Source organism: Giraffa tippelskirchi, chromosome 11 (assembly GCF_054371585.1).
Source record: "Giraffa tippelskirchi isolate mGirTip1 chromosome 11, T2T-mGirTip1v1.2.pri, whole genome shotgun sequence".
Lineage (NCBI taxonomy): Eukaryota > Metazoa > Chordata > Mammalia > Artiodactyla > Giraffidae > Giraffa > Giraffa tippelskirchi.
Genome location: NC_137285.1, coordinates 46,778,132 through 46,798,481, shown reverse-complemented (window position 1 = coordinate 46,798,481; position 20,350 = coordinate 46,778,132). Strand labels below are relative to the sequence as shown.

The 20,350-nt window shown below is 39.1% G+C and overlaps 1 protein-coding gene and 1 long non-coding RNA gene across 2 annotated transcripts in view; both read right to left on the bottom strand.

Moving 5' to 3' along the window:
* LOC145527353 (uncharacterized) overlaps window positions 1-20,350 on the bottom strand; it is a 47,575-nt gene that overhangs the window by 20,582 nt on the left and 6,643 nt on the right. The window lies entirely within an intron of this gene.
* LOC145527351 (rho-associated protein kinase 2) lies at window positions 8,291-13,991 on the bottom strand. Its single transcript, XM_081545162.1, has one exon. The coding sequence runs from the start codon at window positions 13,508-13,510 to the stop codon at window positions 9,344-9,346; it is 4,167 nt and encodes a 1,388-aa protein (XP_081401288.1). The 5' UTR covers window positions 13,511-13,991; the 3' UTR covers window positions 8,291-9,343.

Genomic DNA, 20,350 nt, shown 5'->3' with positions numbered 1-20,350 from the left:
AAATGTAGATAGGGAACAGGAGAAAAAGAATATACACCCAGGAATATTATAAAAAGGAAACTAAATTTTGCAGAGTACTCATTGGATGATTCATGGGCAAGCTATTATTTTTACTGGCTTCAAGTTTTTAATAAAGGAAAGAAATACGGGTATATTTTGAAATGGGAGGAAATTACCATTTGTCGTATTTCTGTTGGTCTCATCCAAATTCACAATATAATGTTAAATATTATATTGAATAATAAATAGGAAAATCAGTAAATGCTTCTTTTTCATAAAACTTTACTGTACTAGTTTATGGAAATTATACTTGTAAAATTGTATTGAATTCACCATTCTTTTTTCTGCTCCTCTTCCAATATATGGTGCTAATAACTTTTCCCAGATCTTTAAAATTATTGCTTAGTTTGAAATCACTTTAATTTCTATTTGCCACTCTGAAATTGTAATGAATGATCTATGAACTGTCATTTATTCTGAGAAGCAAATAGTTCATTTGGTTCACAGTTTTAATGCTTAGCTGGATTCAGTCTCATACTGGAATATATTTCAGTGTAACTATTAACAGTGACAATACATCTCCTTTATAAATCTCATCATTTCAATAGATATCATATTAAATTGAAACTCAGTGAAATATAAAAGACTAAAACTGAGACAAATTTAAAAAGAAATTAAAAACTTTGAAGATTTGCAAACTTTTCCTCATTTACCTTCCAATCATGAATTAAAATTCTTCTGCCTTAATTTTCTACCTGCTACTTAATTTTGTCATTTCATTATTAGTAGCATTAAATTGCTATCTAGCAGCATCAATATACTATTAAAATTGCCTTAATGAGTACAAATGAAAAAAGTTTATTTACTATACTTGCTTTTATATTGAAATTATAAATCCTAGACTAATTTATTGGTTCAAAAGATATTGTAATAAAGGAAAAATTCAAAGATAGATATTATCTTAAGGAATGACTTCTCCTTCTAAACAAAATTACTTTCATATTTCTGGAGGCAAACTATGTTTTTATTTTAAAAGGTTATCATTTAATAATAAACTAATTAATAGTTTCATTCTACCAATAGACTATTTTCTGCAGGTAGCCATTAATATTCATTATATTAGTTGTTCAAGCATGAAAAACTTCTATTAAAAACTCTTACAGGTATTATATAATACATGAACTGCTTACTAGAAAGTATAAGTTTATGTTTTTTTTTTCAATAATCTAAAGGTAAATATAAATCAGTTAATTCACTCCATGTATTGATGATAAATTCCCAGTCCCAGGAAAAAGTTATCTGAACTATAGAAACTTGAATAATATTTGTTAAGAGTTGAGTACTTGAATCTCAGTAAGGTCAAAGAATGATTGCAATATGACTTCACGTTTTTTTGCCATAACATTGATATAACAAGATTTATTTAATGTGTCTTATTTCTGTAACATCACTGCTAAAATTGGCATTACATATTCTCCAAACACAAGGCTCCTCTTTCTAATGAAAGCCACTGCCCTAATGCAGGGCTTGGTCTGGCGGCGTGTGTTGTTTTTACCTCTCTCATTCCTATTCTCCCTAACCGTGGGCCTGGATCTAGGGTCTCTCCTCTATTGTATTTGTCCAAGATGACTGTTTTCAGATTTGGTTGAGAAGCAACAGGAACTCTCACTTATTGCTGGTGGGAATGAAAAATGGCACAGTGACTTTGGAAAACTGCTTGGATATTTCTTACAAACCTAGTCATACACTTACCATGCAATCCAGGATTAATCAGTTCAGTTTAATTCAGTCATTCAGTCGTGTCCAACTTTTTGTGACCCCATGGATGGCAGCACACCAGGACTTCCTGTCCATTACCAACTCTTGGAGTTTACTCAAACTCATGCCCATTGAGTCTGTGAAGCCATCCAACCATCTCATCATCTGTTGTCCCCTTCTCTCCTGCCTTAAATCTTTCCTAGCATTAGGGTCTTTTCCAGTGAGTCAGTTTTTCGCATCAGGTAGCTAAAATACTGGAGTTTCAGCTTCAGCATCAGTCCTTCCAATGAATATGCAGGACTGATTGCCTTTAGGACGGGCTGGTTGGATCTTCTTGCAGTCCAAGGTACTCTCAAGAGTCTTCTCCAACACCAAAGTTAAAAAGCATCAATTCTTCAGTTCTAAGCTCTCTTTACAGTTCAACTCTCACATCCATATGTGGCTACAGGAAAAACCATACCTTAGACTAGATGGAACTTGGTTGGCAAAGTAATGTCTCTGCTTTTTAATGTTCTGTCTAGGCTGGTCATAATTTTTCTTCCAAAGAGCAAGCATCTTTTAATTTCATGGCTGCAGTCATGATCTGCTGTGATTTTAGAGTCCAAAAGATGAACTCTGTCACTGTTTTCAATGAAGCTTGTCATTGTTTCACCATCTATTTGCCATTAAGTGATGGGACCAGATGCCATGATTTTAGTTTTCTGAATGTTGAGTGTTAAGCCAACTTTTCACTCTCCTTTTGCTTTCATCAAGAGGTTCTTTAGTTCTTCGCTTTTAGCCATAAGGGTGGTGGCATCAGCGGATCTGAGGTTATTGATATTCTTCCCAGCATTCTTGATTCCAGCTTGTGCATCATCCAGTACAGCATTTCCCATGAGGTACTCTGCATATAAGTTAAATAAGCAGGGTGACAATCTATAGCCTTGGCATACTCCTTTCCCTATTTGGAACCAGTATGTTATCCCATGTCCAGTTCTAACTGTTGTTTCCTGACCTGCATACAGATTTCTCAAGAGGCAGGTCAGGTGGTCTGGTATTCCCATCTCTTTCAGAATTTTCCAGTTTGTGGTGATCCACACAGTCAAAGGCTTTGGCATAGTCAATAAAGCAGAAGTAGATGTTTTTCTGGAACTCTCTTGCTTTTCTGATGATCAAGCAGATGTTAGCAATTTGATCTCTGGTTCCTCTGCCTTTTCAACATCCAGCTTGAATATCTGGAGGTTCACGGTTCATGTACTGTTGAAGCCTGGCTTGGAGGTTTTGATTGTTACTTTACTAGCATGTGAGATGAGTGCAATTGTGCGGTAGTTTGAGCATTCTTTGGCATTGCCTTTCTTTAGGATTGGAATAAAAACTGACCTATTCCAGTCCTGTGGCCACTGCTGAGTTTTCCAAATTTGCTGGCATATTGAGAGCAGCACTTTCACAGCATCATCTTTCAGTATTTGAAAGAGCTCAACTAGAATTCCATCTCCTCCACTAGCTCTGTTCATAGTGATGGTTCCTAAGGCTCACTTGACTTCGCATACCAGGATGTCTGGCTCTAGGTGAGTGATCACACCATCGGATTATCTGGGTCATGAAGATCTTTTTGGTATAGTTCTTCTGTGTATTCTTGCCACCTCTTCTGAATATCTCTGCTTCTGTTAGGTCCATGCCATGTCTGTCGTTTATTGTGCCCATCTTTGCATAAATGTTCCCTTGGTTTCTCTAATGTTCTTGAAAAGATCTCCATTCTATTGTTTTCCTGTATTTCTTTGCATTGATCATTGAGGGAGGCTTTCTTATCTCTCCTTGCTATTCTTAGGAAATCTTCATTCAAATGGGTATATCTTCCCTTTTCTCCTTGACCTTTTGCTTCTCTTCTTTTCTCAGCAGTTTGTAAGGCCTCCTCAAACCACCATTTTGCCTTTTTGCATTTCTTTTCCTTGTGGATGGCCTTGATCCCTGCCTCTTGTACAACGTCACGAAATCTGTCCATCGTTCTTCAGGCACTATGTCTATCAGATCTATTTGATAGATCCCTTGAATCTATTTCTCACTTCCACAGTATAATCAAAAGAGATTTGATTTAGTTCATACCTGAATGGTCTAGTGGTTTCTCCTAGTTTCTTCAATGTAAGCCTGAATTTGGCATAAGGTATTCATGATCTGTGCCACAGTCAACTCCTGGTCTTGTTTTTGCTGACTGTATAGAGCTTCTCCATTTTTAACTGCAAAGAATATAATCAATCTGATTTCAGTATTGACCATCTGGTGATGTCCATGTGTAGAGTCTTCTTTTGTGTTGGTGGAACAGGGTGTTTGCTATGACCAGTGAGTTCTCTTTGCAAAGCTCTGCTGGCCTTTGCCCTGCTTCATTTTGTATTCCAAAGCCAAATTTGCCTGTTACTTCAGGTATTTCTTGACTTCCTAATTTTGCATTCCTGTCCCCTATAATGAAAAGGACATCTTTTTTCACTGTTAGTTCTAGAAGATCTTGTAGGTATTCATAGAACCATTCAACTTCAACTTGTTCAGCATTACTGGTCAGGGCATAGACTGATTCTTAGGTCCATGAATCAACCTAACATTCCAGGTTCCTATGCAATATTGCTCTTTACAGCATCGGACTTTACTTCCATCACCAGTCACATCCACAACTGGGTGCTGTTTTTGTTTTGGTTCTGTCTCTTCATACTTTTTCAAGTTATTTCTCCACTGTTCTCCAGTAGCATGTTGGGCACCTACCAACCTGGGGAGTTCACCTTTCGGTGCCCTATATTTTTGCCTTTTCATACTGTTCATGAGGTTGTCAAGACAAGAATACTGAAGTGGTTTGCCATTCCCTTCTCCAGAGCACCACATTTTGTCAGAACTCTCCACCATGACTCTTCTGTCTTGGGTGGCCTTACTCTGTATGTTTATAGTTTCACTGAGTTAGACAAAGCTGTGGTCCACGTGATCAAGTTGGTTAGTTTTCTGTGATTGTGGTTTTCAGTCTGTCTGCCCTCTGGTGGATATGGATAAGAGGCTTATGAAAGCTTCCTGATGGGAGAGACTGATTGAGGGGGAAACTGGATCTTGTTCTGTTGGGTGGAGCCATAATCAGTAAATCTTTAATCCAACTTTCTGTTGATGGGTGAGGCTGTGTTCCCTCCCTGTTATTTACTATAGTGAAGGTAATGAAGATAATGGTGACCTCCCTCATAAGGTCCCATGCACGCACTGCTACACTCAGTGCCCCCAACCCTGCAGCAGACCACCCCTCCCATGCCTCTGCCAGAGACTCCTGGACACTCACAGGCAAGTCTGAGTCAGTCTCTTTTGGGGTCACTGCTTCTTTCTCCTGGGTCCTGGTGCACCAGGTTCTGTTTGTGTCCTCCAAGAGTCTATTTCCCAGCCCTGTGTAAGTTCTGACAGCTCTATAGTGGGGTTAATAGTGACCACCTCCAAGAGGGCTTATGCCATACCCATGTCTACTGCACCCAGAGCCCCTGTCCCTGTGGCAGTCCACTGCTGACCCGTATCACCACAGGAGACACTCAAACACAATTCCCTCTCATCTCTGTGGGGTCTCTGGGTCCTGGTAAACACAAGGTTTGTTTGAGCCCTCTGAGAGTCTCTGGTGGGTGTGGGGTTTGATTCTAAATGCAATTTTGTCCTTTCTACCATCTTTCTAGGGCTTCCACTTTGCCCTTGGACTTAGGGTATCTCTTCACAGTTGCTCTAGCGCCATGCAGCCACCATTCCAGCACCGTACAGCCACTGTTCCAACTAGGTATTTACTCAAATGAGTTTTGAAATGTCTATGTAGTGACTTGCATGCAAATGTTCAAAACAGCCTTATTCATAATTTCCAGAATTTGGAAGAAAGCTAAATGCCTTTTAATGGCTGAATAGATCAATATTCATACAATGGAGTATTGTTTAGTAATAAACAGAAATTAACTGTCAAACCACGAGAAGATATGAAGGAAAATTACACGTATATTACAACATGAGAGAAGCCAGTCTAAAAAAGGTATATATTCTTGATTTCAATTATATGATAGTCTAGAAAGGCCAAACTAAAGACAGTAGAAGAAACAGTAGTTGCCAAGGCTTCAGTGGGAGGAGAGGTAGAGCACAGAGTTTTTTAGGGCACCGAAACTATGATAAATGGGACCATAATGGTAGACACGTGACATTATACATTTATCAGCATTATACAGTTATACATGAATCCTAATGCAAACTATGATCTTTAGTTAATAAGAACATATTAGTATTAGCTCATCAATTGTTACAAACATACCACACTAATGCAAGATGTTAACAGTAGGAGAAACTGTGAAGGGAAGAGGGTGCATATGGGAACTTTCTGTATTTTCTAAACTTTTTTTTTTCCTACTATCCTAAAACTGCTTTCAGTTCTCTTCAGTTGCTCAGTCGTGTCCAACTCTTTGCAACCCCATGGACTGCAACACACCAGGCTCACCTGTCCAGCACCAACTTCTGGAGTTTACTCAAACTCGTGTCCATCAAGTCGGTGATGCCATCCACCAACTCATCCTCTGTCGTCCCCTTCTCCTCCCATCTTCAATCTTTCCCAGCATCAGGGTCTTTTGCAGTGAGTCAGTTCTTTGCATCAGGTGGCCAATGATTGGAGTTTCAGCTTAGCATCAGTCCTTCCAATGAATATTCAGGACTGATTTCCTTTAGGATGGACTGGTTGGATCTCCTTGCAGTCCAAGGGACTCTCAAGAGTCTTCTCCAACACCACAGTTCAAAAGCATCAATTCTTTGATGTTCAGCTTTCTTTATAGTCCAACTCTCACATCCACACATGACTACTGGAAAAACCATAGCTTTGACTAGATGGACTTTTGTTGGCAAAGTAATGTCTCTGCTTTTTAATATGCTGTCTAGGTTGGTCATAATTTTTCTTACAAGGAGCAAGAGTCTTTTAATTTCATGGCTGCAGTCACCATCTGCATTGATTTGCAGCCCAAGAAAATAACGTCTCTCATTGTTTCCACTGTTTCCCCATTGATTTGCTATGAAGTGATGGGACCAAATGCCATGATCTTAGTCTTCTGAATGTTGAGTTTTAAGCCAACTTTTCCACTCTCCTCTTTCACTTTCATCAAGAGGTTCTTTCGTTATTCTTCACTTTCTGTCAAAAGGGTGGTGTCATCTGCATATCTGAGGTTATTGGTGTTTCTCCCAGCAATCTTGATTCCAGCTTGTGCTTCATTCCGCCCAGCATTTTGCATTATGTACTCTGCATATAAGTTAAACAGGGTGTATATTGTATATACAGACTTGACATACTCCTTTCCCAATTTGAAACCAGTCTGTTGTTCCCTGTCCAGTTCTTTATCTTTTTTTTTTTTTTTTTTTTTTACCCAAGGTCAGAATTGTTTATTAAGCACATTTCCATTGGCTGGACAAATGACCTTATAAATCCTTATGTCAAACCATATAATGTGAAGAATCTTCATGGAGAGATTTTTTTTTTGCCCCTTAGGATCTCTTTGCCCCACAAAAAACTTCACATTAATTTTCCTTGTATAGTTGCATCACACCATGATTCTCCATATTCTCTAATATATATACAGCATTCAAAATTTAAACTTTTGCCATTTTTACTCAAATATTTCAATTATTCATGTGTAAACTTCAAATTATTTCACCTTAATAAAGTTTATTAAAAATATATATATATACTCTCCAATTCAGAATAATATGATAGAACCTCCCATAGTGTAACAAAATCTCTATATAAAATATTAATTCAGTCTCCTTTTAACAAGTCTAATGAATGGAAATATTTATTCTATATAAATTTTATATATTTTTCATTTTTTAATCTTAAAAAAAAAGAGCTGTGCCCCCGAACCAGAACATACCTGCAAGGGAAATGGCATGCGTATCTAGTTTTAGCACAGACAGCATGGAAGAGTGCAGCCTGGATAATGTAATAACAAGACTCAGTTTCAGTACATCAGCAGCCAAAGGCCACTCTTCAATTTCCACAATAGTATCTATAATTGGGGATCTAACTCTCTAAACACCTCAACACTGACCCCAGAAGGAATCAATGAAAAATGTCTACTTCCTTCATAGAAATATTGGATGATATTGTCTGAGTATCATGCCAAACTCTGTGTACATGTATACACACAGAGAGGCTGATAGAAGACCACAGAATTTTTCTTTACTTGATTCTTATCACTGATGTATACTGTAGCAGTATAAAACATACACTTTTCTGGGATAATGAGAAATAAAGCAGGAATAGTCCTGCATAAACTGTATGTATTTGAACAGCATTTAAAAAAATAAAAATTAAGTGCCTTTGAGGCCACTGCTTCCCAGCCACAATAATGAAATGCTGCCATACACAGTCATGTGTTTACGGGATCACACTTAAATACTTAAAATATATCTACAGTATGTCTTAGTTTTCTTTGTATTTAAGATAATTTTTTGAATCTTGAGTGTGAAAATGTAAAAAGTCACAAATGTCTTTATCAGAAATAAAAACACACCTAGAGTAGCCAGCAAATTAAAAGCAAAGAAAATGTTTCATAGTCACACACTAATACTGAGGTCTGTAAAAGGGGTCGGATGAGTAATAGATATACATAAAAGATATATTAGTTCCAATACTACCCATTACTGTTTCTATCACCAATACTTAAAATTCTGTTATACAATCAAAATAGGCCGACAATGATAACTACTATGTGTAAAAATAGTGCACTAATTTTCTTCTGCAAAGCAAATTTGCATCCTAAGAGCTGGTAAATACTTTTTTTTGTTTTAAATACAAGAAAGGGTGGATATCTTGAAAAAAATTAAATTAAGGCATTCAAAATGGGTAAAGTTGCCTCTTATGAAGCATTAAGAAACTGATATAGTTAACTTCAAACATCTTGTTACAATAATTGCTTAAACATGAACATGCAGCTTCCAGCAGGTACACACAATGAGTGATATAAACTCCAACATTATGGCTTTATACAAGTGCATAGTTGCAACTGCAGTAAGTAATGATATCTGATTAATGTTTATAAAAAAATAAACTGGGAAGTTAAAAAACCCTCTTGCAGTATTACAGTACTATGTGTGTGTGTGTGTGTGTGTGTGTGTATGTATGTATGTGTTCACACACACACACAAATACAATGGTCACTTCTTAAAGATGCAGTCTCTATCACTGTAGTGGAATCCATTCCCAGATTCTTCTGGCAAATGTGCTGGTGAAATCTCTCTGTTGAAGCTGAAAAGATGATTTCTGTAACTCTTCTAAATTCTTTATGCAATGTAGTGTGAGTGATGCTAGGAGAGCTTTATGGAACAAGTCTGGACGAGTTGCACATGATATTCTTATTCTATTAACCAATCATTGTTGGTTCAACTTGTTGCTCCAAAGGAGCCCAGAAAACCTATCCAAGATTTAGAATTTATATTGCAGGAATAGAGGGAATATATATGTGTGTATTAGTCTCTCAGGAAAATATAACTTTTTAATAAATTTTGGGCCATCATATTTCAGTCTTGTTTCAACTGGAAGAATATGATCACCATGAATAATGACTGCATTCACAGAAGGCAGTTAGCTTGGTTTGTTTGGGGCAAGTTGTCGACTCGGCCGTCGAATGGACTGGTTTTGTTGTATTTTCATTGACGTTCTAGGAGACGACCGAGCAAAAGGGTCTGGAGCTGGAGGCTTTTTAGGTATCTTTTTCACTAACCGACTAACCCACTTTTGCTGCTCTTCTGTAGAATTTGCTAATAACAATAGATTCTTTGCCGATGAAATATCATAATACACTTTGCAAGGTGCTATAATTTCTTCCTTTTTGTCCATGTGATCTTTATGACATTTAATATGACAGCGACGGCACTCTAAAGCAGGAGGGGGTTTAAACATGTGCCACAATGGCTTCATACATGCCTCACAGTTGGTTGGGAAATGATAGAGAGTAGGAATAAATTCATGTCCCTTGTGGCAAATATAATTTGATTTTTCTCCCACTGGCTCCACTGGAAATTCTTGTTCCTTCTTACTTTCTCCTTCATTGGCATACAGAATCTGGAATATCCTTGGAATTTCTTTAGCATCTGCTCTATATACATCTGTCTGTGTAACTGGTCGGACATGAAATAACTTGTCTATATCTAAAACCATGTAAGGATTAGATTGTTCTTTATCTTGTTCACTGTCATAGAAAAGGATCTTCTTACTGCTTACAATCACATACTTTTTAACCCATCCAAATTTCTTAGTGTTGTTTCGCACAGGCAATGAAAGCCATCCTTCTAGTCTTGATTCTGGAAACCCATCATCAGCTTCAGTATCCCCTGGTCCGCTGCCTATACTGGAACTATCCAAACCAATGTGCAAGGCCTGGAGCTGGGAGCGCAGCTGCTCAATGTCACTGTCCTTACTATCCAGTGTCATCTGTAGTTCAATTCGAATCTGACTCTCTTCAGCTATTTGAGCCTGCATTTCATTCAGTTCTTTCTGATACTTGATCATCTGCTGGGTCAGTTTTTCACGTTCAGATTTAAGTTCCATATGTAGCTTTCTATTCTCCTTTTCTTTTCTCCGCACATCTGTGTCATTACCACGCTTAACAGGTTCCTTTCGATTCATGATCTCAGCCAACTTATTCACAGCTTGAGTTTTGAGTGTCCTCTCTGTTAACAGCTGCTTCTCAAATTGTGCTTTAATAGCTGCTGCACTTATTTCTTCATCTTTCAACCTTGATAGTTGCTCTTGGGCGTCTTTCAATTTGTTATTTAATTCTTCTTTCTCATTTGCAAGATTGGCAACATCACTAGTTAGTGTCCTATTAGTTTCTTCAAGAGATGCAATAGTAGCATCTTTTTCAGTGAGTTCCTGTTTGTGCCGAGCCATCATCTCTTTGATCTCCAGCTCTTTCATGATCTTCTCTTTTTCCAAGTCAGAATACTGTTCCTCAGCAATTGAACGAGCCAGTTGCTCAGAATCTGCTTTGGTTAAGGTAATCTCCAGTTGAGCCGCCAAGGAGTCCCTTTCATCCTGTAATTCCTGTTTCTTCTGCTGTAATTCTTTACAAAGTTTGGTCTTTTCTTCACATTCTTCCTTAAGTTCTCTAACCTGTGTTTTATAGAGGGTTGAGAAATACTGCTCTGCTTCAAGCTGATCCTGGAGCTCTTTCATTTGTCCATCTGCATCTTGACGTTCTTTTCGAAGTTCAGCATTCTGTTTTTCCAAGCTCATTTTCATTTCTAGGAGATGATTATTCTCTTGCTTTAACTGCTTTTCTGACATTTTTAGTGTGTTAACTTGCTGTGTTTGCATCTTCAAGTCATTTTGTGTAAGGCAGCGCTTCTGAGTTTCCTGTTCTATTTTTAATGTCAAGTTTCTAACATCCTCATTTAGCACATCTTTCTGTTTGAGTAGTTCATTTATTTTCTGCTGTGATTGTTTGAGGTCACAGTCTAATATAGAGCATCTCTTCTCAGCCTCCAGCAACAAGTTCTCTACTTTTTGTTTTAAAGTTCTTTCCTCTGAGAGCTTTTTCTCCATTTCTTTCATGGCTTCTGATTTAGCTTCTTCAATGGATTCATAAATCTTGTTTTTATCTGCGAGCCGTGCTTTTGTAGCCTTATGTTCAGTCTCTTCTTGTTCTAAACTTTGCTGTATAACTTTTAGTTGGTATGTCATATCTATTTCCATGTTGTTCTTTTCCTTTTCCAAATCAGTAAATCTCTCCTGTAGTTGTCTCTTCTCCATCTCTACTTTTGCTAATAAGATTTTACCACTCTTTACATCTTCTTCTAGGCCAGATATTCTACCTTGTAAATCATTAATAATCTCTGATCCATGGGTTCGGTCCCTCCTTTCAGATTCTAGAACTGACTGAAGATTGATAAATTCCTTTTCAAGTTTTAACTTGGCAGTCTCCAGCAGGCAATTTTTGTCTTGTAGATCTCTATTGTTAGATTCCAGTTGCTGAATCTGTTTTGAACTTTCTGCCTGTGTTTTCCTTAACCGGGCTGCAGTATCAGATTCTGTTCGCAGCAAAGCATTGGTTTCATCCAGTTGTCTCTGGAGTTGATTCACTTTCTCAGTGGATATCTGAGAGTTCTGATTTCTTTTTTTCAAATCTTCAAGTTGATCTTTTAAACTGTTAACATCATTCTCCAAATTTCGCTTCTTGTCTGCTTCATGATCAGCTTTCCGCTGATATTCTGCATTTTTGTGCTGAAGAAGTGCTTTTTCTCTTTCTAATTGTCTTAATGTTGATTCCACATTTTTCCTTAAGGTAATCTCTTCCTCTAACTCCTTTGCCACCTTCTCTAGGCGAGTATTAACAGATTTGCACTTCTGTTCTAGTTCCTCTTTGGCTTGTATTTCAGTGCTAAGGTGTTCTTCTAATGTGTACAGTTTTTTCTGAATCTCTTGACTCTCTTCATTCTTCCTTGATTGTATTGAGTCATTTTCTTTACAAGATGGAGAGTCACTTAGTAACAAATTTTCTCTGTAGTAGGTAAATCCTATAAAAGGTAGCTGATTTCCCACAAAAGCCTTAGGAATTGGGAAGGTTTCTACATCTCCTTTATCATCTTCAATGTCATCAAAATTGCTGCTGTCTATGTCACTGCTGAGTTCAGGTACCACAGGAGCTGCAGTCTCTCTTACGTTATCCCAATTCCACTGATCATTCTTGAAGAAAGGATGTTGTTTGATTTCTTCTACCCCATTTCTTCCAAGGCGTACCTCCCTATCTGTTAAGAAGGCACAGATGAGATTCTTCGCATGTTTAGAAATTTCTGCATCTTCAGGGAAACATAGTGAGTTTTTATGATCCATAATTTTGCTGTACGTTCCTACAAGTGAATCTGCATAAAATGGAGTATCCCCCACCAGCATCTCAAAAAGGAAAACACCCACGGACCACCAATCACATTCTCGCCCATAGTAACCATCACCACCTTGTGATTTCAGGACCTCAGGTGATATATAATCGGGTGTTCCAACTGCTGTATCACAATGCACCATGCCTGTTTCATCCATCTTCATACATGTGCCAAAATCTGCTAATTTTAGATGTCCATGTTTATCCAAGAGCATGTTGTCCGGCTTCACATCTCTGTGAATTAAACCCATGGAGTGTATGGCATCCAAAGCAAGAACAACTTCAGCCGTATAAAATTTGGCCCATTTTTCAGGTACATCATAGTTACTCATAAGGTTTACAAGGTCTCCACCAGGCATGTACTCCATTACCATGTACAGATACTTATCATCTTGAAAGGCACAAAATAGCTGAACCACCCAGGGACTGTTGGCAAAGGCCATAATATCTCTTTCCTCCCAGAAAAAAGCAGAATCTGATCTTTTTATCATTTCAAACTTACTAAGAAGCTTCATAGCGTAAACTTTCTGTGATGCCTTGTGGCGAACCAACTGGACTTCACCAAAAGCACCTCTTCCGATAACTTTTACAACATCGTAGTCTTCTGCCTTCATCTGTAAACCTCTAATCTTTTTCACAATTTTTTCATATCTATTTAAGAAATTATCTATATTTTTGTTTTTCCTCAAAGCAGGAAAATCCAAATCAAGGACCAAAGAATTTAAGCCATCCAGCAAGCTCTCCACGTTGATGGGCGAGCGAGGGTCTCGGATCAGCGCCTCCAGCTTCCTCTGGCGGCTCGCGCCCGCGCCGTCCCCCGACTCGGCCTCGGGGGCGCCGGGCATCTTCCCCGTCGGCGGGGGCCGGCTCATGCCGCCGCCAGGCCCGCACTCCGCTCCCCGCGCTCCGGCCCGGCCGGCCTCGGGGCCTACCGCCGCCCTCGAACCACCGGCTCCGGCCGGGGCTCTGCCCGGGCCCACCGCCCGCCTCGAGCTCAGCGCTCCGGGGCCTTGGGGCTGCGGGAGGCCGGCCCGGCCCCGGGAGCAGCGCGGAGCAGACGGCGTCCCCGCCCCTCAGTCAGATTCGCGCCGCCCGGTCCACTCCTCCGCCGCGAGCTCCCTCAGGACTCCGCGGGCGGGAGCGGGAGCGGGGAAGTGGCGCCGCCACCACCGGGTCCCCCGGGGGCTGTCCCGCCCTCTGGGGGCTCCGGGAAGCTGAAGCCCGGGCTCCAGACAACTACTGCCGCGGCCAGCCGGCTCCCATGACCGCCGGCGGCCGCCCGCGTCCCACAAGCCCGCGCCCCTCGCACACTCCCGCGCGGCGCCCGTCTCCGGCTGCGCGCAACCGCTCCCCTGTCCAGTTCTAATTGTTGCTTCTTGACCTGCATACAGATTCCGCAGGAGGCAGGTCAGGTGGTCTGGCTTTAAAACTGCTTTAAAATGGTTTATTGAATATAAATACATCAATTATAGTAATACTGTGTTTTCTTACAGTACAATGCCATTGGAATGGATGCATCTTTATATAGGATTCACTTTTGGGCAAAGGATGGATTAGTGGTTTCTCTGCTCTTAGTCCTATCAATGGGAACAGTCAAGCTGGGATCAGTAAAACTCAGCAGAAGTCAGTTCAGGTGATGCACATGCTGGAAGCTGGTGCTGGCCATGCATTTTCTGGGAGTTCAGTTGAGGCTGCAAGTCTCAATTCTCTTCCATGGTAGTCTATTCCTATGATACTTGGGGCTCCTCAGACCTTGGTGGCTAGTTCTCTACAGGAAGACTTTGAAAACTGACTGACCTTCTGAATACCTTCCTTGAAGTTACTAAATGCAATTTATGTTTCCAGCCCTTGAGGCAGTCACTGACACAATCTAAATTAAAATTCAACTTCTTGATTGGTGGAGTGAGAAGATGCAGGAAGAGGCACAATTGATTGGACTATACTGCAAAGACCTGTTATTGTCACATTGTGCCCTTGGTACAATAACAATTGAGTTTATTTTAAAAATCCATTCCACTTCTTGTCAGCATCATGAAGATGACTGCCAAGAACTATGAAGAGGTCTGAGATTTTACCTTACTTGCAATCTAACGAATTAGGCTGTCGCAATATTTTTTTTTTTTTTTTGTCACAATCTCACAGGTGCTGGAAAAAGACTCCTTGTAAGAAACAAAGGACCATTTAATACTCATACCAAACCACAGTAACTCAGGGTATCATAATTAAAAAAAAAAATAAGTCCTAACTTCTTCAGGGTCACATGACTTAGGATAAGACAATGTTTGCACGTGCTGTGGTTTGTATTATGGATCTAGTAACCAAGGCTAGCAGTTTTTAAGCAAATAGCAAATATCCTACAAATAAGAGACAACCCAGCCCAGTCCCTTTTCTCCATCCCTGCCTCCAGGAAGAAAAAAACTACAGAGAAGTCCTACTGTGGTTGCCTTCACCCACCTTGCTGCCTATGTACCTACAGAAATTGCTCAGTAGAAGGAGACATTATGTCATGTACTCTGCCACACTCAAAATTATGTATAGGGATGCTTGCGCCCATGGCAGACTGCCTCACTCAATATGGTCAATAGTTTTATCTGTCAATTTAGTATTTGCCTGGTTTATAGATGTTTTTGAGGTGCATCCTTCAAAGAGGTTTTGAGTTTGCTTCAAATCCAAAAAGGATTTGTTTCAAAGGAACTTTGTATTTTAATTTGCTAAGTAAAACAAAATTATCAGCTTCAAGCTTGTCAAACCACCTTAATTTTGTGATTTGGGAATGTTTGTAATCCTCAAATTTCAGCAAAGTACTCTACTCACCACTAAGTTTAAGATCATTTTTTTTTTGCCCTCCATTTTAAGCACGGAGCAGTTATGTTTTATCATACATTGACAGAAAGGTGTTTAGAATCACAGATTTACCAGTGGTAGTACTCTTATTAGAGTTACCATCTAGGCTCAGAGTTGTATCTCTTTATGTCCTGTGAGACTTAACCACCAAATTTCAATTTCACTCATTTTTCAAATGCCCTGAGAACAAAGTCAGCTGCTTATCGTCTTAGTTCTTGACTTCACTGTTTTGTCTATTTTACTTTTGCCTATTTTTATTCACTGTTTTATTTATTTTTTCTGAAAATTACTTAATATTTTGCCATCTTATCATTTAAAATACATTTCATTTAAAACATCTAGTTTTCAGGAGGAAAGTTATTTCAAGTCTCCCAACTCTCATAATATTGGAAATGGAAGGCTCTCCTTTTCTTATTTTTATAAGACAAAAAAGGCTCTCCTTTTCTTATTTTTATAAAACCTGAGGAGTTTCTCACGACACAATGTGAGATTTAAGACCATAGATTTCATAGGTTGTTCCCTTTCCTTGTTATAACTTATATAAGTGATCCCGTGAGAATAGAACAATATTAGCTTTATTTTGTCCTGCTCTGTTACTGAGAGTTCAGCAAGGCCATATATTAATAGATTTGGGAAGCACTGTAACGTGAAATGTGGCCAAAAGTTTTCCTAGATTTCTATCACAAGATTGTCCAAAGTTCCTTGGCATAATTGCTCATGAACTATCTGATACCTTCAGGAAAACCAAGTACCTTCAAGAAAACAACACACTGTGATTATGAGGAAATCAAACCATTTATTTTAATATTGTAATAAATTCATCAAAGTTTTCATACAAGTCTTTTATCTACTAAAGTTATTTGAAGGGTAAAAGAATGAGAGAGAGAGAGACAGACTAGAAAAATTAGTCTTCAAGCTTTTTGGTATTGAACACATGGATTCAATTCACTTGCTCAGTCATGTCTGACTCTTCCCGCCCCCACGGACCACAGCATGCCAAGTTTATCCGCCCATCACCAATGCCCGGAGCTTACTCAAATTCATGTCTACTGAGTCGGTGATGGATCCAACCATCTCAATCTTTGTGGTCCCCCTTCTCCTCCCTCCTTCAATCTTTACCAGCATCAGGGTTTTTTCCAATGAGTCAGTTCTTCGCATCAGGTGGCCAATGATTGGAGTTTCAGCTTCAGCATCAGTTCTTCTAATGAATATTCAGGACTGACTTCATTTAGGATTGACTGGTTGGATTTCCCTGAAGTCAGAGGGACTCTCAAGAGTCTTCTCCAACATCACAGTTCAAAGTATCAATTCTTCGATGCACAGCCTTCTTTATAATCCAACTCTCACATCCATACATGACTAATGGAAAAACCATACCTTTGAGTAGATGGATCTTTGCTGGAAAAATAATGTCTCTGCTATTTAATATGCTGTCTAATTTGGTCTTAGATTTTCTTCCAAGGAGCAAGGGTCTTTTAATTTCATGGCTGCCGTCACCATCTGCAATGATTTTGGAGCACAAGAAAATAAAGTCTGTCACTCTTTCCATTGTTTCCCCAACTATTTGTCATGAGGTGATGGGACCAGATGTCATGATCTTAGTTTTCTGAACGTTGAGTTTTAAGCCAACATTTACACTCTCCTCCTTCACTTTCATCAAGAGGTTCTTTAGTTCTTCTTCACTTTCTGCCATAAGGGTGGTGTCATCTGCATATCTGAGGTTATTGATATTTTTCCCAGCAATCTTGATTCCAGCTTGTGCTTCATCCAGCCTGGCATTTCACATGATGTACTCTGCATATAAGTTAAATAAGCAGGGTGACAACATACAGCCTTGAGGTACTCCGTTCCCAATCTGGAACCAGTCTGTTGTTCCATGTACAGTTTTAACTGTTGCTTCTTGATATGCATATAGATTTCTCAGGCGGCAGGTAAGGTGGTCTGGTACTCCCATCTCTTTCAGAATTTTCCACCGTTTGCTGTGATATACACCACCAAAGGCTTTGGCATAGTCAATAAAGCAGAAGTAGATGTTTTTCTGGAACTCTCTTGCTTTTTTGATGATCCAACAGATGTTGGCAATTTGATCTCTGGTTCCTCTGACTTCGAAATCCAGCTTGAACACCTGAAACTTCATGGTTCACATACTGTTGAAGCCTGGCTTGGAGAATTTTGAGCATTACTTTGCTAGCGTTGGAAATGAGTGCAATTGTGCAGTAGTTTGAACATTTTTTGGTATTGCCTATCTTTGGGATTGAGATGAAAACTGACCTTTTCCAGTCCTGTGGCCACTACTGAGTTTTCCAAGTCTGCTGGCATACTGAGTGCAGCACTTTCACAGTATTTCAATCTTTTAGGATTTGAAATATCTCACCTGAAATTCCATAACCCCCACCAGCTTTGTTCGTAGTGATGCTTCCTAAGGCTCACTTGACTTCACATACCAGGATGTCTGGCTCTAGGTGAGTGATCACACCATCGTGATTATCTGGGTTGTGAAGATCTTTTCTGTATAGTTCTGTGTATTCTTTCTACCTCTTCTGTATATTTTCTGCTTCTGTTAGTCCATACCACTTTTGTCCTTTATTGTGCCCATCTTTGCATGAAATATTCCCTTGGTATCTCTAATTTTCTTGATGAGATCTCTAGTCTTTCCCATTCTATTGTTTTCCTGTATTTCTTTGCATTGATCACTGAGGGAGGCTTTCTTATCTCTCCTTGCTATTCTTTGGAACTCTGCATTCAAATGGGTATATCTTTCCTTTTCTCCTTTGCCTTTAGGTTCTATTCTTCTCCCAGCTATTTGTAAGGCCTCCTCAGATAACCTTTTTGCCTTTTTGCATTTCTTTTTCTTGGGAATGGTCTTGATCACTGCCTCCTGTACAATGTCACGAACCTGCATCCATAGCTCATCAGGCACTCTGTCTATCAGATCTAATCCCTTGAATCTGTTTGTCACTCCCACTGTATAATCATAAAGGATTTGATTTAGGTCATACTTGAACAGTCTAGTGGTTTTCCCTACTTTCTTCAATGTAAGCCTGAATTTGGCATAAGGTATTCATGATCTGTGCCACAGTCAGCTCCCAGTCTTCTTTTTGCTGACTGTATAGAGCTTCTCCATCTTTTGCTGCAAAGAATATAATCAATCTGATTTCAGTATTGACCATGTGGTAATGTCCATGTGTAGTCTTCTCTTGCGTTGGTGGAACAGGGTGTTTTCTATGTCCAGTGAGTTTTCTTTGCAAAGCTCTGTTAGCCTTTGCCCTGCTTCATTTTGTATTCCAAAGCCAAATTTGCCTGTTACTTCAGGTATTTCTTGACTTCCTACTTTTGCATTCCAGTCCTCTATAATGAAAAGAACATCTTTTTTGGCTATTAGTTCTAGAAGATTTTGTAGGTCTTCATGGAACTGTTCAACTTCAGCTTTTTCAGTATTACTGATCATAGACTTGGATTACTGTGATATTGAATGCTTTGCCTTGGAAATGAAGAGAGATCAATATCTGATTTTTGAGATTGCATCCAAGTGCTGCATTTCAGACTCTTTTATTGATTATGAAGGCCGCCCCATTTCTTCTAATGAATTTTGCCACAGTAGTAGAAATAATGGTCATCTGAGTTAAATTCACCCATTCCAGTCCATTTTAGTTCACTGTTTCCTAAAATGTTGACGTTCACTCTTGCCATCTCCTGTTTGACCACTTCCTATTTACCTTGATTTGTGGACCTAACATTCCAGGTTCCTATGCAATATTGTTTTTTACAGCATTGGACTTTACTTCCATCACCAGTCACATCCACAACTAGGTGTTGTTTTTGGTTTGACTCTGTCTCTTCATTCTCTCTGGGGTTATTTCTCCACTGTTCTCCAGTAGCATGTTGGGCACCTACCGACCTGGGGAGTTCACCTTTCAGTGTCCTATCTTTTTGCCTTTTCATACTGTTCATGGGTTTCTCTAGGCAAGAATACTAAATGGTTCCATACTAAATGGCCATTCTATTCTCCAGTGGATCACATTTTGTCAGAATACATGGATTATGTGGAGATTATTATGGAGATGGAGTAACCAGTGCCTGAGAACTCAGGGTTGATGACTGACCTAAGTTGTGCTATCAGAATACTGAATGATTTACTACCTCTTCCTTTTGGACATTTCACAACACATCCAACATTGAGTACTCAAAGTTAAGAACACTTGACAATGAGTTGAAAAATATCTCGAAAGGCCTTTCAGTCTACCCTTCTTAACACAATACCTTCCCTACACATCAGAAGATAAGAGCACTAGCTTACCCTCTTTAAAGCACAGGGATTTAGCAACAGATTGGACTTCATTGCCAACTGCATTATCATAGTGGAAAGCAACTTCTTTTGCAACCACAGTCATAACTATGGAAAAGGAGAGGTGGATATCTATTAACTATGAAAATCAAGGAAGTACCATGAGTGCACCTAAAGCTCAGAGAAAGGAAGGAAAGAGACTTCCTGTCCTAATAAATCCTCTGAAGAAACACATGTAAGAAATACACTATTTGTCTTAAATTCAGAGATGATAGATAAGATTATCCAAAACAGAAGATATGAAACAAAAATTATTTTCTCATATTTAAACAGTACTTACATGTTGCCTTTCAGTATTTTATTACCTAGTTTTGGTTTGTATACAAGAATTGGTTGTTTTCTTTTTCCTATAAAATTTTACTTAATCACCATATGTAGAGCCAAGAATATTAGCTCTAACTCCATAACTGTCAAGCTGTTCATTTTTCAACAAGACAATTAACCCAATTTTCTTTAGAAGCACATAGTGTTTAGGGTGGAGTGTTTTGGATCCAAAAAGAAAGGTCTTGAAATCTTATGAACT